Raw genomic sequence first — 23,333 nt, 5'->3', positions numbered from 1 at the left:
TGTAATAAATGTGCTTCACAGTATTGTGTGCATGCGTGTTCTCCAGGGTACATGCTATACGTCACCGATGTGAACACTCGCCTGTCTTTGAATTTTTGCTGAGTTTCAAAAAAAATTGTGCTCCATTTTTCAGAGCATTCCTGTGAAGTATTTTGTATTGTGCAGTAGTAATTCAGTAATATAGTATGTGTGTAATTAATACATTTCTGCCAAAATCTATATTTAGGATGATATAGAATAATGCCATTAAATCTGTTCTTATTGGGGTAAAGTCTTGAAATCTGGTACAGTTGGTGCAGTAATATGTTGGGTAAATATCTAAGAACTTATCATTAGCCAAAGTCAGGATTTTTTGAAAAAAATCAAAATCAAAAAATATTTTTGATATTCAACTTGCTATGAGTTCATAGATTCTTTCATACCATAATATATTTAGTCCTTTGACACATTGGACTACTAATTCAATGTAATGTAATTTAACGGAGTTTACTGCAAAAACATGATCCCATGTGCCCGAAGACTAGATGTGGTGTGATGAGAAAAACTCACTTCTCAGCTGAACGGTTTGGATTTTTTAAAATATTTTCTTCACATTTGTGGTCGGGCAAGATCAAAATCACACTTCGAAAAGGGGAAAATAATATGGTTCAAATAAGAATCCCGTTTTGTTTGACAAAGTATTAACAGACGTGCTTAAACACATTATTGTGTTGATAGAAAAGTGCTTGCTGTGGTGATATGCCTGCTCCACTCTCAGGACACTGGCTCACAGGAAGCCAGGCAGTGCTGATTTTCCACGGTATCCCAGCCAGCACTGCATCCTGCGAGGGGTTCACACGGAACAAGCCGGAAGGCATGCATGTGCGCTTTAGCACTGATCCAGCAAGTCAGTCAGTCAGTCTGCCAGGTCTCTCTCTGCACTCTGTCCCATCCGATTCTGTCCTGTCCTGGCATGGCCCTGGCAGCGTCTGCTGCTCTCCAGAGGATGATCAGGTGGATTTTTACACTGCCAGCATGCGCAAGGCTGAGCTAATGCTTACTGCAGTGCTCACTACTGTTTTATTATTCATATTCATTGCAAGTCCTACTTGGACTTGCATACAAATGTAGTGTAAGCTTTGCTCTGAGCTGTGGTCTGTGGCAGCAGTTTTGTAACTTTGCTTCCCTCAATGCAAGACTTAAACCATTTCCAGACTTTTTCACAAAGCATTCCAAACCGGTCTGTGCGATTCTAGGAAGTTGTTGAGGTTTACCCTTTCTTGGCTTATTGCTCATGAATCAGTATTTAAGAGAACATGTAACCAATACTTTTAGTCAGTTACACCAATGAATTATTACCTCCATGAGGGAGGTTATGTTTATGGTGCGGTTTGTCTGTTTGTCAGCAGGATTATGGGAAAACTTCAGGCCCTATTTTCATAAAACTTGGTGGAATATGGTGGTGTTGGAATTGTGGGAAAAATGAGTTTCCTGATCATCTTTTACTGCTTATCTGATCTGTTTCAGTTGGTCTTTGTTGTCACAAAAATCCTAGAAACAGCTATGAACATTATGTTGTTGTTTATCTGAGCAATAAAATACAACACATCTTATTTGTACTGCCATGCTGTTAACACATTATGGCTTAAGACTCATTAAACTCTGGAAATGGGACCGTCCAAGGTGCAAGTGAATGCATCATTGGCCTTAGCGGAGGTCTGCACTCTCCAAGTACCATTGAAGTTTAATATTTATTGAAGTCAAGATCTGCTAATTAATGACTTAAGTTGTAGGCTGCTTAAAATTGTACTAAAACCCTCTGCCTGTTAAATCAACTATAAAGTCTGCTGTACACAGAGAGATGAGTGCCATTGTGCTGTTCTGAGGTGGGCTGTGCAAAGAGTCTTCACAGAAAACAGTGCATTCTGCTTGCTAGGCATGTATCCGTCTGTGTGAGTAAGCACCCAATTTCCTCACCACATGCTGTTATTGCCTCTCATCCAAAGGGAGATTGGGCTAAGTAACTAGCCGCAGACTTGATTTTGTGGTGTTTTATCACCTCTGATGAAATTAGAGGGGGCCTCTACTAGGCTGAGGTAGAAAAGTGAAAAACACACTCTGAGAGCAGAAGAGAGGCTGAACCTTTTGCTACTGCATGATAATGTATCTCTTATGTGTGCCTGAGCAAAAAGGGCCTGAAAATAGGCCTTAATGGTCCTCAGACAGTAGTGTATATTTGTGAGGCGGGCACCAATACACTCGGGGGTCAGAACAGAATGAGTGGAGATTTCCTTCCTTCTTTAAAATCACAAACAATACAATCTAATGTGTGAACGGAAATGTGCTTATTGCGATTATTTATATTACGATGTGAGCAAAGTAACATTTCAAGTCCAGTTGCCATTGCTACTTTTGAAAGACTGAAACATCATAAACACTAAGTTCTTTTTTCACTTTTCCACATGGTTCCTTATCTGTGTTATTGTTCCACAGAGACCATCTGGCTTTGGTCAAACTAAATGTTTGTCCTTCTCTGACCCGTAATTGACTTTGGTGAGAAGACATAGCAACAGACAGTGTGAAGATGTTTATGCTCTCACATTCAGTCTGAAAGGAAGACGAGCAGGTCGTCAGGGTTAGGCGGTCTAACTCCTCACAAGTGCTTCCACTGCAATAATTCACGGTCATGAATGTGAGATAAGCTAGCCCAGTGTGTGTGTGTGTGTGCGTGCATGCGTGTGTCTGGAGCTACTGTTGACCCTGGGACTATGAGCGGACTACGACCTGCTTTGGAGCCTGGACTGGAAGAGCAAGTCATAGACCTGGGGCTTGTTCCCTAAAGCGAGTTTACCAAATAGGCCAGTTTATTTGGTAAACTTGCTTTATGGAACAGGCCCCAGGTGACAGCCATATTTCCCTTCCTCCTTTGTGACAGCAGGACACAAGTGTTTATTTATACAGTCTCGCTGTGTTTGTCAAAATGTCCATGAAGGAGCGTGGCTTGCTGTAAACACCATTAACCCAGCAGAGAGAGTCCCAGAGGAAGCTGACTGCTGTCCTGGATGAGTGTGAGGAATTAAATCAGCCACATGCACGCTGACACACACACACAGAGACACAAACACACTAACTGCAGCTGCAGATGTTTTCAGACAGCCAAATGATGGGTTACACTTTAGAGTACCTAATAACCTGGTAATAGCTTGGTAATAAATAGGTAATAATTAAGTAATATCATGTAATTATAGAAGTAATAACCAGGTACTAGCCTTGTTTTTAACAACGAGTATCTGGGTAATATTAGACGGTATGTAGCAGGGTAATAAGGGGCTAAAGCAAAGGGAAACACATTTAAAGATAGTATTTTTTGGCCAATATTATAGACTACTTTCAGCACAATATCTTCGAAGTCACATGAAAACAACATTAGTAAATTCCATATTATAATTCTGAAATGAATCCTCACTTGACCACAGTGACCAATGCTGGGTAGCTAATTAGCCTTCACTTTGCCTATGAATAGATTTTGTCCTTTACCTCCCAAACAACAGTACAGATCTGGCAAGGAAGTCACCATATTAAAATACTACAGCAGGTGCCTAAGACTTACAGTCTGTATAAATATCTTTGTTTTTCTTCTTGTTACTGGTGTTCTCAACACTCATGAGTTGTAAAAGATAAACATTTGACAGGCTTGTGTGGTAGTTCTATAAAGCTCCCAGTGTTAGCCACTGTGTTGGAGTGGTGTCTGGTCCTCCAGGCTCTGTGCCAGTCACGTGACTAAAATCTATGAATTACCGCACTATTAACTTATTATTACAGAGCTATAAAGCACTACCCACTTGTCCATCTCTTGCTTTATCAGCAGTCTAAAAACTGAGATTTTACTCTCATAAAGAGCAATCACAAAGCAGCAAAGTGTGTTTTATGTGTCTTTGTGTCTAGTTTTTTTCCGTCCGTGCCAATGCTGTGCATGCTGCCAACTAACTGTTCCAGGATTCAGAGTGGAGGGGGATTAGAGATCACACATACTCTACTGTCATGCTAATTGCATTGACAGATAATTGATTTTAGTATGGATACAGCTGCCCCAGCGAGCATTCACGGCCACATGTCCGTATTACATCATAATTCCCATCGTCACTGCTCAGAGTTGAATCCCAGCCCTGTTTCGTGGGTATTTTGTGTCATGATACTCAAAAAAAAACCAAGTCATACACTACCTTACCCGTCGAGCCTATCTCCTGTAAGCCATGTAGCAATTCCCAGTGATCTTCTACAGTGTGTTTGATGGAGGAGCTGAGTAGATGAGTGTATTCCCTGCTGTGTTTCCAGTGCCTGGGCGTTAGCCAACCCAGAGTGGCCTCATCCTCTCATCCAGCGTGTGATTACAGAGCTAGACCAGGATATATCATACAGTCCTTAGATGAAACAGTAGCAGGAGAAATTGAAGGGATTACTTTGAGTGACAGGATTCCCATCATTTTTTTTTACCCCCCTCCCCCCCATGGAAACTCTTACATAACCGTTCCAGATTTTGGCTACTGTCTGCTGAAATAACAGGTCTCATTGTCTAATGAGTACATATAGTATACATTTAGACCAAAATAATAGTAGTATCTAGATTTTTGTCCACCTCCTTTTCTCAACATGTCTCTGCTTCTTCTCATTCCTCTCGCTCTTTGACCACTCCACCCCCCTCCCCCGTCCCTCCTGAGTGTGCCAGCCAGGCTGTGTAAATTTGCTCCAGATAATAGTGGACGTACCGTGCCAGCTTCTGGAGTTGTGGCTGCTGCTGTGGCTGTAACGGCTTGTTACCCAGCTGGAGTAATGGCTGCATGGCTCCCTCTCTTTTCCTTCCTTCCTTCCTTCCTCTTTTCCTCTGTCTGGCCTGCCCTTTCTTTCATTATTCTATCTCTCTCTCACACACTCAAACTGGGGGCACTGTTGTCCTTCTCGCTTACTTTCACAGGCCATCATTCACTGTTTCTGTCCCCTTATCTCAATTCCGCTCTTGCTATATTTTATTGCTCGCCTTCCCCTTTTCCTCTTTCCTCCCCATCCTTCTCCCTTCTCTCAATCCCTCCAGCAGAAGTCTCGGTGGCCACTGAGCCATGCTCCAGCACGACTCTGATCCCAATGAGACAAATGATGGGGCGAGGGGAATGAGTGGGGGGAAAAATGTGGCTACTGAAATGGAAGCCATTTTTTTTCATGCAATCTTCTTCATTAGTCCGCCCGAATCGGCAATGTTTCACACACACTCCATGGAACGAGTACTTAATCTCTCACATTTCAGCCCACTTGCAGAGCGGTTTGTTGGTGCTTAGCTGAGGATTTGGCATGATTATTTGACAGAAGGTTGGGTCCATCGGTGCCTCATTCTGATTGGGCAACTGCACACCAAAGGTCAGAGTCCATGCTTTGTTTAGCAAAGTAGCAGAGTGCAGCTGCAGGCAGATAACACCTCTGCAGGGAGAGTCTGTTGATAAAGAAAGCAAATACATCAACCGAAAAACCAGTGCACATTAGACTGTGATGGTGCACACACAGGTCGTGCTGCGGCCTGCTCTTGTTTGGGTTAATGTCGTCTGTGTCTTCCTGTCTTGGCTGCCCTCATCATAGCTGGTCCTCTCTTGTTACGTTCAACTCTGCAACACATTAATGACCAAGGGGTTTATGTAATCTGATTGCAGCAAGGCCAGACGAACTGAGCCACTTATTCATTTCATTCCAGTCTACTCCACACAGGATGCACAATTGCCTGCTCATTCAGACCAATGCCCCTCTGGCTGTCCTTTGCACCTGCTACCTGGTTCACCAGCCAAGTTCTTTAGTTCGCCAAGTCCATTTGTCTGCTCCAACAACTCTTAAGTGCTCCACACGATGTGGCCAGAGAGAAACAGTCTCAAGATATGAGACAAGTACAAATTTGAAGTTTAGTTCACGGTTAAAATGAGTGGCTTTACTTAACTGCCTGGAATTTATCATTTGGATTAGGTGAATTCATTTTCTACGCTTTACCTCTCCATATTAGGTGAAAAACGATTCTCCAAATCCACTATTTGATAAGGCTTTTGATTTTTAAGGTCAGGATTTGATTGAATTATCAAACACTTTGTTTTTAATGCTGTGCCTGTTATATTTCTTATAGATAAACCGATAATGGGATCTTGTTTTAATCCATTTTTCATGTAAATTTAAAATCGTGACTCCGCAACTCTGTATACATAAGATGGGACGAAATATTATATTTACCATACAGTGTAGTACCGTCCAATAAAACATAATCACAGCCTATGTGACGCCTCTCTGACATAACTTCCAGGATGATGTAAAATGTAAAATTCCTTTGGATTGCAGGATTCACATATTTTCACATGTGCATGCTGTGTGCCTGTATATCTCTTGTGCTCAATAATTCATATGGACATGATTCATTTTCAAATTCAACAACCGCTGAAAGAAACCACAGGCACTTTACCTTTCATGTTGTACAATTGCATCCCGCCACATTGACTCTCAAAGTGACAGGATGTGCAGCATCGTGCAGCATCGTCAGCGTGCCTCAGGAATATTTAGGACCCTCCGATTTGATAAAATGCGTATGGTGTCAATCAAAGAGCCTCATTCAGTCCCAGTCTGCATGTGAGCTGAGGTAATCTATCAGATTCGGTGGCCTCCACTGACTTCCCCCTCTGTTTATTTTCTTCGCCCGCTGAGGATTCACTCGATTCTTGCTGAGGCCCTTTACAATTTAGATTTATGGAAATAACTCTTAATAGAAAGCTGCTTCCACAGGATGACAGACAGCGATGATGAGGCGTGCACCGCATAGCTACTGCTGGTGGGGCTGCCTGAGAAAGATCACGCCTCTGGATTCAACCTCCAGTTTAATAAGAGAACTACACAGAGGCTGTTAGTTGTGTCAGTGGAAAAAAAAAATGTACGTACGTCTGTGCCGGATGTGTGTTTGTGTGCATATATATATGCACATGCCTTTGATTGTGGATATGGATACGGGCATGTCTGAGCGTGTAGAAGAGCATTAGAGTGAGCGTGCTCGGAGGAGGTGGCGGCTGTGGGAGGGGAAACAAAAATCATTAGAATAACAATGACATTGTAATCTCTCTCAGTGGATGTCATAGGTTTAAGGCGTAATACCAGCGTGTGTTTGCTCAAACAGAGTTTGAAGTGTGTGAAGCAGGAGGGGGGGCTCAGCAGAGACGGGGTTAAAGTGAAAGATTAGATACACGTGCCCTTGTTTGCATTCAGGGATAAGCAGCTAAGATTATTCTCGTGTCATGATGACATGCCTCTTTTAGGGGTAAGATTTCAAAATAAGTGTTGGGGGTGTGTTTAAATAATCTTTTATATGCATTCATTGGAGTAATAATTGTAAGAGGCTGAGGCAGAATGAAGTACAGGGACTCCTTTCAATGGGTTCAATTAAACTTGAAAGACAACTGAAGGCCTTGCTGCTGGCCTCTATGCTTAGATGTCATAAACAAGTGCACTGATATGGGTCACTAACAAAGATAATGCTGTTAAACACTGGATGCAAGTGTTCTGTTAGAGTGCCTTTAGAGCACATGCTTAATTGTGGACAAGTGCGCATTAATTTACTATGCACCACTGAATTACAGCTCTTTGAGAAATAGCTCAGAGCCGAGCACACATCATGACTGAAGATAAACAAAAACAAACCAGTTTATAAAGAAGGCCATGTTAACAATGTGATGCAATGATGATTTTTAAGTAATTTTCTCAGATTTTATGAGCAGCTCTTTGTGATTATTTCTACCATCGTCCATCGTCCTGCTGAGCTCCTGTTTTATTTGCTCTGGCAGACGCGTCTGGTCTCTCTCCTGTTGAGTCAGATTTCCAGCCAACCTGGCCCTATCACAACCATTTATCCCATATGTGGCAGGTTTGATACAATGACTGGCGTCCAGCACAACTCACGAAACTTGGATCAAACTGTAAGACAAGGAAAACAAGCCAATTTCCCACCTCAAATGTTTCCAGAAACACATTTTAGTATGCTGTTGTCTTGTAATTTGGGGAAATTTGTGATCAGGCGATTTTTCCTGCTGGAAAATGGAGCTAGAACGGCCCCAACTTGCATGTGTCACTCAGCGTGACACGTTTCCTTGCTCTGATTGCTTGTCGACCTATCCTGAGGCTTTTTGGTCTGTGCGCGTTAATGACACCCCTTGAAAATGAACCTACTTATTTGCTTATCAGTCTGGCGATTCCAGGCTACCATCCTCCATGACTGAATTTAAAATTCTGTCACCGTAAGGAAATATTAGGCATGATCAACTAGCTCCACCACCACAGCACAGGAAACCAAACACAGTATAATGACAGCAGTTACTGGAGGGCTTGTGGTTTCTGATGGTGTTATCCCCCTACTTTGCTACTGTGGCATTTCCTTGTGGTGGCTGGATGGATGGATGGATGCAGAATAGTGTTGAGTTTTCTTGGAAGCTGATGGATGGAGCTGGCACTGGTGCAAAAAAAATCCATTTCATATTGAGACAAAAGAATGTATAAATATAACCCCAGCTCAACAACTCAAGATGCCAGCGACTCCTCTCATTATCTCTGCTCTTGATAGCAGCAAAGAGAGAAGACTAATGGACTAACCTCTGCTGCTAATCGCTTTTTTATAGGCTCCTATAGAAGATCTCCCTTTAGGGAAGATTAAACTTTCTATTTTTACTGAGAAAATGGCCACATCAACTGAAAAGCTTACCACGCAATGAGCAAAAAAATGTTTTAAACCTTTTTACATATCTTGACGAGCTGGTTTGTTGTTGTTTTTTTTGAGCTGTCTCTTTAATTTGTAGTGTATCACTTTTACTTAAGCATTAGGATTTCACGCTTTACATTAATGATTCAGGGAATAACACATTAATCCAAGGCATGAAATTACAATCTCCCATTTCCGTTCCCTATCCGGCAACAATGGATTTAGCACCGTAAACGGATTTTGGTTTATGTTCTTTATCTTTCACAATACAATTGCTGTAAATATGAATTTAGGAGATCAAGCAAATTTGGCTGCATTGTTAAGAAGCTTAGGATATGGGGACAAAAAGGGAAAAAAAATCAAAAGGCACAAAAGCAGAAGACCTGCTGCCTATTCCAGGGTAACAGAGGTTTAGAGCTGCTCTCGCTCCAGAGGCCACTTCCTAAAGCCTGTTCTTTCATGATTCAGTTTGCTGGCTGCTGCGCTGCCCTCAGGCTGTTGTGTTCACAACCCTCAGTGATGGTTTGCATAGCTTATCATTTCATATTTTCTCATTTCTGGCCTTGCCTATTCCTTTTGCCGCTTCTTAGAATCTTTTCACGAGATAATCAGACACAATGCAACTCCCTTTGACCACGGGTTGGCACAGCCGCTGCATGTTGCCCAGTGGCAGGGGAAATCACCAGCATTTTTGCACAGGGACCCACAACCAGACATAGTGACAGCCAGTGGGACCAGTTTGTTTAACAAGCACTCAGAAGCAGTCTGGCTGAGTGTGCCAAAGCAGTGTTTCGTGTGCCTGACTATTCATTATGAATGGGAAGTTTTGCGAGAAAAGCTGGCTTTTCTCCGAGCCATGATCACAGCTTGCGTGTGTGCTGGAATGCGACTGCTTTTCTGTCTCTCTTGACTTGATGCTCTTCTTTTTCTTTTTTTTTTTTTTTACCTTCCACGTCTGCCAAAGAGATTGTCAGATGAGTGTTAGAATGGAAATCTACTGACAATGATCATGATATTTTCAGTTTTTTTTTGTCATTTTTATATTCTTATGTGATGTAACACAGTGAAGTGGTTGACAGTTTGTCATCATATCACAGCATCTTTCTTCCTGCGTCAACAAACTGAACTTATTTCAAAACCGATACTTGTTGTATTTGGTGTTGTCAGGAACAGACAGCTCTCATTGTACGTTAAAATATTGCTGATATTGCAAAAAGTCAGTTGGTACATCCATAGCACCAGTGGCAAAAATGGTTCTCACATAGTAGGCGCTAAATCTTCAAAGCGGCTGACTTCTATTTGTAATTAAAAGCAAGAAAAGCTGCTTTCTTTCTACCTTTCCCGTAATTCTGTTCACTAACACAGTCATGCCCTCTTTGTTTTTTAGGTCAAAAGGTAACTATGTTTTAAGTATGAATCATTCCTGGTTGCATTTATATGTTAATTTCCTTTCTCGGTAATTCTGACTCCTCATAAACAACAGAGAGACGTGGCTTTGAACTACAGAGCACGAGGGCTGATCTGGTGTTGTTCTTATTCTTTTCAAGTCTACTCCTCAGCTGCATAGTACAGAGAAGTCTCTGTCAAATGTAACAAAGAGGTGGTCATGCAATCAACTTAAACAAAGGCTTCATTCCCTGTGTTACCGAAAGCAATATGAATGGATAACCTTTGTGGAGGCTTTTATTTACACCATTCAGTCACTCTCTTTCTCTGCCTCTGCAGCTGTTGCCACAACATGAGGGAGTGATGCATATATTTCTCCCAGTCACTGTGGAAGAGGAGAGAAATAAAAAGGCGAGGAAGAAAAGATGGATGGGAGTAAATGTTGTATACACATATACGATTAAGGGGCGGGGGTGCAGCAAGAGCTCTAAAGGGCAAAAGGCTGCGGGACTTGAGCGAAAAGCTGGCTCAGCAGGAGGCTGATTATACCACCAAAGGGATCCACTTTGCACATCTAGCATGTTCAAACTCAAACAAAGGAGCATGGCAGCATGCAGGCAGCTGAAAGTGAGGGTGGGGGTCTAGCCCTCACTGCTTTTTTAGAAGCAATGGCACTTTTATGACCATGCTAATAAAGTGCTTCTGGGACAGAGCACCTCCCACACCTCCGCCTGTGCACACGCCAAGAACAGCTTGACTGGGCCTTAGGACCTGTGTTTATGGACACATGGATCAATACACTCCCTAAGGGTCTATATTTAAGTCTGAGCTGAGTAGCGTACCCGTTGATCACAGGGGGAGGGGAGGGACCCCAAGATGGCCATTACCAAATCTGGAACGAGGTCTATGAAAGGGCAGACACGGTTCAGAGGGAATCCCAAATCGGCTCCGCAAATCAAACCTGCCTGGTCGCTGTAGTGGCCTGAATGTGCAGGATCTCTCCATACAGCACGCCCCTTTTTTTTTCTATCTTCAGTTGCAAGTGCTTGTTAATTCAAGGCGTAGTCGCTGATTATTCCAGCCACATCTTTCACCCTTGATTCTCTGCGCCCTCACTGCTGGAAATGCAAATCTGGAGCGTGACAAACGATGTAGGGCCGTCTCTGACACGTTGGAGCCCCTGGCGTCCCCATGTCGCTCCCCAGCTTACCTCCTCCAGCTCCGCAGTAATTACCCTTGTTGGATCGCTACGCCTAATCATACTTGATTTTGGGATGCACCGCCATTGTCTCCACTTGTTAGCCCCTCACACTGCTTGGTTCTGATAGAGTACACTGATAATACTGGGGGAATGAGGCACACACACACACACAAACACACACATACACGTACAGTATATACTGCTGGCTGGTGTTTTTCTGACGGAGCTCTGCACAGAGCTAATACGGCAACTAATTCATTTAAAGATGATTGTTGTGCCGCCACTGATTAATCCCTCTATGATCTGATCATGTCAGCAGGAGATGAATAGAATAAAAGCATAAAAAAACAACAACAGCAATGTTTAGAGGAATAATAACTAATAGGTTGAGATTCTGTAAAACCCCTTAAAGAGCAGAGAGCAAGGGGAGGGCTGTGTGGAAGTGGCTCCCAATTTGTTCTCACTTTGTTCCAGTAATAAGATCCAGGCCTTCCTTACCAATGGACGAGATAATTAACTCCTGGGGACAGACAGCACAGAGCACAGTCTCTTGGTTTATGGCACATGGAGAGAGATCTCTGCGGCCCAGGCTGAGCACGGTTGAATAAATTGCAGACTTTGCTTGATGTATGTTTTCACAGATAGATATAGAAAGGGGACAAATGATAGGGGTGTTGGTTGTAGTCACAGTAGAAATGTGAGGGAGGGGGCGAATGTAGGAACTAAATGAGGAGGCTGACGTTTTGCAGGAATGGAGCACAGAAATCTGCTTGTATTATTGCTGGGTTCTTGTTTTTTAGACAATTTTATTTTCATTCTTGGTTATAAGATGTCACAAATATTGTCATTATGTTTTGGAGCTTAACCATCTAGATCTAGATGCATGCATTTCCTGTAAACAATTTCTTTTTCTTTTTTTTTTAAATTGCAAAATTGTGACACGAAAATGGGGACACATAGTCAGGGCATTCAGCAATGTGTTTTTGACATAAGACCTAGACAAATGAGCTGGTAAAGATTACATCTGTAGTGGTATACATTTTAAAATACTCAAGTCAAGTCAAGTCAAATTTTATTTCTATAGCGCATTTACAGACGGCTGAGCCGCAACAAATTGCTTCACATAAAAGTGCATAAAGTGCAATAAAATACAGTATTGACAAAGGTAAAAGAAACAAAAAGGGCTAAAAGTCATTGCCTGCAAGAGTTAAAATAAAGCAAATAAAGAAGGGATAATATACATGGTAATACAATTGTGTCTCAAGTTTAGAATCCCAGGCTTGAATAATATATACATACCTTTATCATTGCCTTTAAGGCTGATGAGTCATTACTTCTGTGAGATGTGAGTCTGCGTTAGATGTTTTGTTCTTAGAAACCGCTTGCTCAGTGTGACAGCAGCAGCCTCTCCTCTGACTCAGGTCAGGCTAATTTCCGTTCCTGTAACCTGCCTCTCTTTCCTGCATTGTCCGGCAACTCCTTTGGAATGTGCACCATGATGGTTTCCGCTCATTGTCTCTTTAAACCTCCACTCCTCTTCTCCACAGCTCATTGCCTTACTGAGAATGACCTTTGACCTTTTGAAAAGGCGAAAGCGCCTCTAATGAAGAGCCTTTTCCATGTGGTGTGATGTGTTTCCTTTATAGGATGTGTTAGTCATACTGTGATAGCTAACATCTTTCTCTCTTTTGTTTTCTTTTCCAGAAACATGTGAAGACCCTTGCGGAGATTTGACCTGCAAGTTAGCCTTCAACAACAAAAAGGCGAAGGTCTCCTCCCTTCTTCCCCTCATCCATTCTATCTGCTTCCTCTGCACCTTCCTCGCAGGCCCTTTAAACATGGAGGGCCGGCGGGCTTCACGCAGGACTTTATCACCTGACCCTAAAGTAGGAGCTTTAGCTACTCTGCTGGGCTTTTGGCTCTTAGTGACCCCTGTCCTGTGCAGCGGGCAGACATTTACTACTTTCCACCCTGAACGTCGGGACTGGGTCTTCAACCACCTGACGGTTCACCAGACCACAGGGGCATTGTATATTGGAGCAGTCAATCGTGTGTACAAGCTTTCAGGCAACCTGACCCTCCTGGTTTCCCATGATACAGGCCCAGAGGATGACAACAAGGCCTGCTACCCTCCTCTGATCGTTCAGCCCTGTTCTGAGCCCCTTGTCTCGACCAACAATGTCAACAAGCTTCTCCTCATTGATTATTCCCAAAACCGGTTGCTGGCCTGTGGCAGCCTCTACCAAGGCGTCTGTAAACTCCTCAGACTGGATGACCTCTTTATATTAGTGGAGCCCTCCCACAAGAAAGAGCACTACCTCTCCAGTGTCAACCAGACTGGGACCATGTACGGGGTCATTGTGCCTTCACAGGGCCAGGATGGCACCCTGTTTATTGGCACAGCAGTAGATGGAAAACAGGACTACTTTCCCACCATTTCCAGTCGAAAACTGCCCCGTGACCCAGAATCCTCTGCAATGCTTGACTATGAATTGCACACAGACTTTGTGTCCTCCCTTATTAAGATACCATCAGACACGCTGGCACTGGTCTCCCACTTTGACATCTATTATGTTTACGGCTTTGCCAGTGGCAGCTTTGTTTACTTCCTGACTGTGCAGCCCGAGACGCCAGAGAACAGCATGTCATCGAGCGGATCCACCAGCGACCTCTTCTACACATCTCGGATTGTCCGCCTCTGCAAAGATGATCGCAAGTTTCACTCCTATGTCTCTCTGCCTGTCGGCTGTGTGAAGAACGGCATTGAGTACCGGCTGCTGCAGGCCGCCTACCTCGGCAAGCCCGGTCGCGTTCTCGCCACCTCGCTCAATATCAGCGCCCAAGATGACGTGCTCTTCACCATCTTCTCCAAGGGCCAGAAGCAGTTCCACCGCCCGCCGGACGACTCTGCGCTCTGCGTGTTCACCATCCGAGACATCAATGCACGAATCAAGGAGCGCCTGCAGTCCTGCTACCAGGGAGAAGGAAACCTGGAGCTCAACTGGCTGCTTGGCAAGGATGTGCAGTGCACCAAAGCGGTGAGTGATAGTTAAGGACACTGATGTTTATACATACAGGCATATACAGCATGACTAAAATAGGCCTTTCCATGCTGTGACACTGTAGTTCTAATACACAATGAATAATGGCTCACAGCTGCTTTTATTCAGAAATTTAGTCAAGTCAAGTCAAGTCAAAGTTTATTTATTGAGCACATTTAAAAACAACCTCAGTTGACCAAAGTGCTGTACAGTTATTAGAATATAATAAATCATACACAAATAGGTATAAATAAAAACAATAAAAACAATAAAATACTAAAAACAGTAAAACAATAAAATAAAATAGAATAAAATAGTAATAAAAGCTCAATCCAAAACAGAGTTAGAGATAAAAAAGACAAATAAAAGGGTAAAAAAGTAAAAAAGAAAGCCAAGGATTCTTGCCTAGCTGGGACTGAACACCAAGGAGAATAAATAGGTTTTAATAATGTTTTAAAGTGCTCAACAGACTGTGCAGCTCCGACCTGGAGAGGTAGGCTGTTCCACAGCTTTGGGGCCGCCACAGAGAAGGCTCTGTCCCCACGAGTACAAAGTCTGGACCGCGGTACGACCAGAAGCATTAAAATTAATATTTACATAGTTTGTTCTTGCACATCTGTAGATAATTTAGGCTGAAACAGAATCTCCCTGCTCTGCAGTTGGGGATTTGTACTGTATACATGGGATAATGTTTGAAGAACAAATTATTTTTATCATACTGTTTATCTAAATATCCCTGTATTCTGAAATGTGTCGTTTTGGTGCTTGTCTCTTTTGGCCCCCCTCCCAAAACTGACTGAGTTGTCTTATTTCATAGTTTGTGGGTTGGCAGATAGTCCAGATACTCAAATGTATGTACACAAACATTGGAAAGAAAATATAAATGTTTATGGTATGTCCCCTTTAATGTCCTGTACATTTTAATGGTCAGAATGCCACAGTGGTTCAACAACATATACATCTTGTCTCCGTCCCTAGAATAAGATCTTTACCAGTAAGGGAATGACCAAAACTTCTCAATGAGCCTAGAAATAGCAGCGTTCAAAGTTCTGAGGGCGTGTGCTTTAATGAAAATAAACACAGCACTCCTCAGGAAATGCTTTTGATTGCCTTGTGTAGCACGCTCTCTGTTATCAAATGGTTCGCACACTACACGCAATTATGTCAAATTGTTTTGCAGCTCTGATATCTGAAAACATCCACTTTTAAGTGTATTTCACTGAGAGATACTCATAAATGAAGGGTGATTTATTTTTCTTGACAACCATCAAAGTGATTATATTCTCCTGGAGCACAATACAAATAAACACACTCCCCTCCTTCTACAGCGAGTAATATAAGGCCGTGTATCTGCTGCATGTTGTCAAGTAGAATTAAGTTTCTTGATTCTCCTCATTCCCATGAGGCTACAGTCCTCTGTGCTTTCATTCTGTAATTTAAGAATATTCAGACTTAATGACTAGCTAAGTGTAAGTAAGTAAGTAAGTGTAACTGGTCCGTTACAGTGTGTGTGTGTGTGTGTGTGTGTGTCTGATGGAGCTGCAGCGTAATGTATTTTTAAGGTTCAATGATGTCCCTACCCTCAGGATGATGAGGCCCACTGATCAGCTTCCTTTGTTGCTAATCCCGCCCAGGTCACTCAATTGACCACTCTTATTAAAATCAGTACATTTCCTATTAGCACAATGTCAGAGGTGATTGTCAGGAGGAAGGAGACATTATCTCCAACAGGCACTGTTGAGTGTTATTAGCTCCACTGAGAAGGCGGGAGAATAGGTTGGAATAAGGACAATATGCAGAAGGAGAGATGGTTGTATATAATGATGACAATGCTGAGTTTCAGATGCTTTTTTATCTTTGCAAGCTCAAATTAGAACCTTTATTCAGTTTGCCAGAAGAATCCCCGATCATCTCAGTGCGCTCTGAAGGGTGCCAGCCGTTACCTGCAAAGCTGCACCTCCCACTCCATTCTTCAGGCATGCACTGCCAATAACGTTCTGCTCTCCTTTCACATTATACACTAAGGACACACAGGCTTTGTGTGTGTAGCCATAGCGATAAGACGATGTAAAATACAGTCCTTAAGACCATGTCCTCATGCTCAATGAGCAGCCAATAAATCCATAGTATAATATGGATTATGCAGATATATGTCAATGGATGAGGAACTCTTAAAGCCTATACAAATTACATTTAACAATCGGATATGTCAACCATGCTAACATCGTCTGTTTGCCGTTAAATCCCCGACTCCATGCAATGTGGCTGCTTTAGAGTGCACATATGTTTCACATCTTGTGTTTCTTAAATAAATATGTTCCCGATTCTCGCTGTGTGGTATTTTTAGAGCGCCTGTGTCTGAGATTCATCCAAATATGAGGTGAATCAAGGTTAGATCATCCCAAGAGACTGTAGTTTTTTGTTAACTTTTTAATTGTACCTTGCTTGGTTTTTGAGTAAATTACATATTCCGTCCTGGTGCCTTTTCCTCTGGTCCATCGTTAACAGCAGGTAGCCGGTGAGCTCAAAGCTGAGAACCTTAATTATATCCCCAGCTCTCATTCCTGTCTTGCGACATTTCAGTGTGTGTGTACACTTACATGCAGGCCAAGGCTGAGGCTGGGAATGGAACTGAGGCTGAGCCAGGGGATTCAGACACAGCAGCCAATCAAAGATTTATCACCCAGCCGTCCAGCCTTCTGCCATCTGGAGATTCACACCATCTCTGTAGTCACTCCTAAGAAAGGGGAGCCATGATGGGAGTCTTTCTGTATCAGGCTGTCTCTGTGTTTGTGTCTCGCTCTGACTATCATTCTGTCCTGCTTTCTCCTCTGCCCTACTAACTAATTAACCACTCATGAGGGAAAAGGGGAGCTGGTATTGATAACACTGATATACCTAGGGAGGGAAGCTCTGAGAGCAGATATCCCGTCACATGTAATTCATCCTTCATTCAAATTCCACCAACTGGAGCACTTTGTGCCATTGTTAACAAGATTATGTAGTCAACTGTTGGAGCAGACCAAACTGTTTTCCCTGCATAGATTAAATATTCTACTGTATGCTGTTGCAAGTTATTCGATAAGGATTAATCACACAGGGTTACAGTCTATTTTTGTCTCACCACAGCTCTGCTAAAGATAACCAGCCTGAGACGTGGCAAATCTACATTTCTCCCCTGCTTGTGAGATGTGTGATAAGGCAAGGGGGAAAACAGAAAAGAAAAAATCTGCAAGAAGGTGTACAAGAAAACTCAACCACATGGACTCCAGAGGGATCCGGCTTGGCCGCCAAGTCTGCTAAGCATACATCATCTAAACAATCTAGATGTAATCAGAACCAAATGGTCTGGATCCCAAAAGACCATATGCAGAATAGCTGCATGCATTTGAGGCAGCAGCTATTGATAAGCCGAAGTCTGGATCTCACGGCTGTTTCTCAAAATATCTGCTAGCTTTCCCATCTGATTCATTCTGTGTGTGCATGTCTAATGAACACATTTAAAACAGGTTTTTAACAATTAAAGCAGTACACTTGATTTTAGAACCAAAATAGAAAAGAGTGATGTAAACTTACATGCCTATTTTCAATTTAAATACTGCAGTGGTGTACCCCAAAGCACTCTGTGCTATTTTGGGCAAAGGAAATACAAGGAAATGCCATAAAGTGGGGGGCGTGACTGTAAGAGCGGAGGCGATTGTTCCCTGTCAGCATTATTGCTTTTGCTCTGCTCATGAAAATCTGCGTAGTACTGAAAGGTTTTATAGCCATGGTGTGTAGTGAGGCTACACTAGGAGGAGGCTGAGCTGCCTCCCAGAGTGGGAAATGTCACTCAACATAGTCTGCTTATACCACCCTGACAGGGACGGAGACAGAGACGGAGAAAGAGGGGAGACAGACGAGAGATGGATATAGTGTAGTGGCAGGAAGAGAATTAATGAGTTGGGGTTGAAGAGAGGGGGATATATATATTCAGAGGGAGAATAAGATAGAGTTTGTGAGCAGGTTTGTGAGTGTATAGGATATATACATGGGAAGAGTGTTGGGCCTCAGCCTGCATGGCCATCTCACTTTACTCCACATGGCACTTTGAGGCCACTGCCACTCAGACTGTCTCAGCTGACCTGATTGAACACCAGAAAGTCCACTGTCTCATTCACCACCTCCTCTTATCTTATCTGAGATAGACTCCAGAAAAGGGCCGCTCACTTAAGGCTAAAATTATAATCACTGTTATGTTGTTCAAAACTGAGGTTATGATTATTTAACGCTATTTCTGATAGATTTAGAAAACATCATACATTCATTAAGCTTTAAAAAAAAACCTGTATTTTCTTGAACTTTAAATATAAATCAACTGAAAAACATTTCAGAAAACGTTTTAAAAAGTATAATAATTATAAATTTGACAACATGACATAAAATAGAAAAAAATATATAATGATGTAAAAATATGATTTTCTTGAACTTCAAAATCAACTGAAATACATTTAAGAAAATAAAGTTTAAAAAAAGAGAAATAAATACAAAAATACACAAATGTAAATACAGTTGAAAATATGATATAAAAATAGCATAAATAAATAAATTACATAAAAAAATTATCAACTGTTTTAATTTTAGTGCACTTCCACAAACTACACAACACTAAGCATATATTCAATATATAATAATAAGATATAAAAAAAACAAATAAGACCAAAAAATAGTAACTGAGGTACTTTGAAGTACATTGCCATAACCTACAGAAAACAATTAAATAGATATTCAGTATTTTGGTCAATTTTATCCACATATTCCAGTCAATAACAACTAGAATTCCAGTCGAAATCAGGCAAAAGTGCACCGCTGTAAAGGAAGGGGTGTGCTGGATTTATAACACAAGAGCATCATTGCGAAATGGAATGTGGCACAATTACCATTTTATCTCCATTATCTTGATTTCATAATCATTCGAAGTCAGAATTATAATTGAAAATAAGATCCGATCGCCTGTCCCTCCTACAGAACAGAATTAAGTCTTCACTCTAAGCAATTCTTGTAAGATATACAGTATAATCACACCCGCATTTACCGTGCAACTGAAGTCAAACTTAATGAGACTTTATGATAGTGATTATTTTCTAATGAATGGGTAAATACAGTTCACTGAAGCCTCTTCGCTCAGATGCATATCTCTGGGTTGCACAGTTATCATGCACTGTGTTTGCCGGTGCATATAGTTATCATGCAGCATGTGTCTTCCTGCAGAGGTGTGATGATAGGCCAGGGTAATGAGCCACGGTGAGAGCAAGGTGGAGCTCAGTCAGGCGGAGCTGAAACATGTCTGCCAAGTGGAACAGAAAGGCAAGCGTTTGTCTGGCTGGGAGACTTACCCGCACACCTCCACCTCGCTCTGACCTCCCTCTCTCTCTCAGACTCACCTCTCTCACCCCCTCATTTCCGTCTCAGACACTCTCTGACACTACCACTATTTCCACAACTTTGACCATCACTCTCTCCTTCTGTCCCACTCTGTCACCTTCATCTTTCCTCCATACCAAGCTGTCCTCTTTTATAATGCTCCGTGTCTTAGCCCCACCACTCTCCTAATGTCTTGTTCTCTAAGTCTGTCTCTCCTTGGAGGTATTTTTGTCACTTCCCAGTCATACAGTACATTTCATGTCAAGGGTTTCTAAGTTTAATGTGAAGCCATTTGTCTCTTGTAAAGCTTTTTTTGTGTTCCACTTTCAGTTTATCCCTTCATTCGTACTTTTATAACTTTTGTTCCTCTCTCCTTCCGCAGCCGGTGCCCATTGACGACTCTTTCTGTGGTCTGGATATCAACCAGCCCCTTGGTGGGTCTCAGCTGGTCACCGGTCACACTCTCTACACTGAGACTCGGGACCGCATGACTTCTGTCACCTCCTACGTCTACAACGGCTACTGTGTAGCCTTTGTGGGCACAAAGAGTGGACGCCTAAAGAAGGTGAGTACCTCCTCCTTTCCTCCTCTCACAGGGCAGTTAAAGTCCTGCTGCAGGAGATCTCTGCTTCATCACTGTGATACATAAAGACTCAGCTGTCCAGTGGTCCATGGGGTACAGACACTGTGAAGTGGTCCTATTTCCGTGCAGATGGATCATGGTCACGGGGAAACTTATCTCTTTAATATTTAATGCCTGCTGTCAAAGCGTCAGAGAGAGGTAATGGCGATGGCTAGCGCACTGTAGTGGTCATTACCAGTTCCTTGTTAAGTGTGCTCCAGTGTCGCAGTGTTGAATAACCTGCACTGGCCCATTAATTTTAATAGGCACCTTTCTGCCTCTAGCTCACTGAGAGGCAAAAGAGAAAGCGAGCCCATGCACTAAACCTCCAAGTCCTGGTTAGAGAATACAGAAGCCACAGAGGGTTAAGGGCTGCTGTCCAGTTAATAATGACAAATTTCACACCCCAGCCGCAGGAAACAAGGTATTAGATGAGATTGCTCACTGACAGGATTGAATGCTGAAGAGTGCTATGCTCTGGATTCAGGGTGATATGAGGAGTGAGATTGTCAATCAAAAATGTTGTTGTTTTGATGATTAATTTAGGCTAGGACTTGGCACCGATGCTGACTCAATTTGTCGAATGTTAAAATGTTTTAATGTACATAATGTGTTGTTTAGGTGTATTGTGGCACCATAGTTGTTTGTCTTGCATACTGTAATGGTGCTTTCTAAACTACATTTGTACACTGGTTTTGAAGGGGGTTGTTAGCATCCATTTGGCTCCTCCTCTCATGGGGAGCCTGTTTGAATGACAGCAGGAGTGTGTCACATGGCAATAACTGGCTCATACAGCCGTCCCTCCCCCCACTAACAGCTGTGTGAAGCTGCGAGGAAGAAATTTAAAAGGGAAGAGAGTTGCTAAACCCATTTTGATACCTCCTTTGGCAAGTTCTTTGCTATTTCAAGCCTGGCAACGCAACACAAACGGTACTGGCCTGGGTTATTTTGGTCTCCATCTATTCATAATTAAATCAATACACCAATCGGGCTGTGGTGAAGAGAATATTCATTCAATGTAATCCCCTGTTTGAGGTGTTTAATAATTTAGCACCTTTTTCTACTTGGTTAAATTAGATGAGACAGAAATGAGTGTTTTCCCCACTGTGTTGCCGTTGCTTGCACATTGTTCTGAATCTCTCTGCTTCCTGCCTCACTCTTGCCATCCCCCAGTCCTCTGTCCAGATCTTCCTGCTTGAATCTATGCAAAATAGCCTTGCATGCTGCTGTGTACTCCTCAAAGAGGCATGACTGTAACCACAGTAACGCTAACATGGGGGAGGAATTAACCTGGATAGGACAAGGGCACCTCGAGAATGGGTACCACGGTCCAGTGGCCAGAGCAGAAAGAAGAAGAAGGTGGTAATACTTGTTTAGCAGAACACAGTGACGAGTATCATCTGTTGTATGTCCATTATAACAAGTTATCATCCTGAGGAATGAGGTTTAAAGTCAAGTTTACTTCCTGGTAGAAGTATTCTGACTACTTTGATTATAACCAGTAAAAGATGCCATGAATACTAGCTCTCCACACACGCCAACATGAGCTCATTACCTGTGATCCGGCCAGCATTGTTGTCTTGAAGAGGCTGTAGTAACTTGACAAATAGTGCTCCAAATTACGGAAAAAGTTTGGTGAAGGAAAAATTGGCAAAGCCATTTTCAAAGAGGACTTCTGATCTTAAGATATCTGAATGAAAATGGTTCTAAGGGTACCCATTAGTCTCCCCTTTATATACATTCCCACTTTATACTAAACCCATGCAGTTTACGGCAAAAAATATGCAGCTTTTCTCATGTAGTACAAGCCGTTTTTTCCCCTATTGTATTTAAATATATCTGCATATTGGAGTCCCTAAACAGTTGCATACATTTTGCATAACTGGGAAGCTGAGACTTTTGTGGATTCAATTACCTCAATTGTTTCCATATGTAATGATGTTTGTCCCCATAGTTCACATATTTTTTTGAAACATGACCTCATTGTATAAAAGTTCCCAACCACAAACTATTTGTTTGAAATCACGTGATTAGATAAGGCGCTGCTATCACTGTGCAAGAATTTACATGCAGGTAACTTATAGGGAAACAACTAGTTGTGTTTGCAGACAAGCACATGAATTAACAAGCACTGACCCCCCCACCTAATAAACATAAACGAGAGATGGCCACATTTAGCCTACCATGGTGCTCTGAAGCAGCATGGAAAAGGAAAACATTATCTTTTCAATAGGTAATAATCAATAATGCTGCATGATAGTAGTGGTAGGAAGAGTACTGCTTTGCCAACTGTTATTGTTAAGTTGTGTGTGCGAGTTTGATATATGCATGTGTTTACATTGGGAGTGTTATCCATTCACTCCCTCAGGTGTCGCAGACAGGGCAGAGGGATAGGGTGACCCTGTGAGCCCTGGCTGCAGCTCCTCTGCAGAAGGCTGATAAGCTTCTTGCATGAGGCATGTAGGGTAGGATGCTGCAGTGTTCCTTCGGATCTGAGCATGACACAACTATAGGGTGAGAAGATTTGATACGTTGCTGGTGATACACTTCGATATCTTTACCTCTTTCATCCAACGGAGTGAGACAGACAGATGGGGAAAGGGAGGGTGTGAGAGGATGCACGTTTAGGGGATGTGAGTGTGAGCCATGATGAGAAAAAATAAGAAAAAGAGTAGCAGGAAGAGGCAGAGATAGAAGGAGAAGGAGGAAGGTGCTGGGGGAGGGAGGAAGAGACCGTTGAAATGTGAATTTAGTGCCGCCAAAGAAACCAGGGCTGCACCGCTGCCTGTAATTGGATTGGCTCCCTTCCCAAAGAATCCCCCCCCTCCCCTGCCCTCCATCTCCCGCTTCCCCATTCAATCCTGCTCCTCCTTCCCTCCCCCCCACCACCCTCTCGTTCTCCCCACAAGGCTCCTGTATACGCTGCTGTTTCCTGGGCTTTGC

At 42.6% G+C, this 23,333-nt stretch overlaps 1 protein-coding gene across 1 annotated transcript in view; it reads left to right on the top strand.

Moving 5' to 3' along the window:
* Positions 1 to 23,333, top strand: part of plxna2 (plexin A2) — a 191,919-nt gene that overhangs the window by 13,614 nt on the left and 154,972 nt on the right. The window contains exons 2-3 of the mRNA XM_059332253.1: positions 13,029 to 14,362; positions 20,151 to 20,333. Coding sequence (XP_059188236.1) covers positions 13,163 to 14,362; positions 20,151 to 20,333 — 1,383 coding nt within the window. The 5' untranslated portion in view covers positions 13,029 to 13,162. The remainder of the gene's footprint in view (positions 1 to 13,028; positions 14,363 to 20,150; positions 20,334 to 23,333) is intronic.

The sequence above is a fragment of the Centropristis striata genome, chromosome 5 (genome assembly GCF_030273125.1).
Source record: "Centropristis striata isolate RG_2023a ecotype Rhode Island chromosome 5, C.striata_1.0, whole genome shotgun sequence".
NCBI lineage: Eukaryota > Metazoa > Chordata > Actinopteri > Perciformes > Serranidae > Centropristis > Centropristis striata.
Note: the sequence above shows the minus strand (reverse complement) of the source record. Positions and strands in the feature narration are given on the sequence as shown.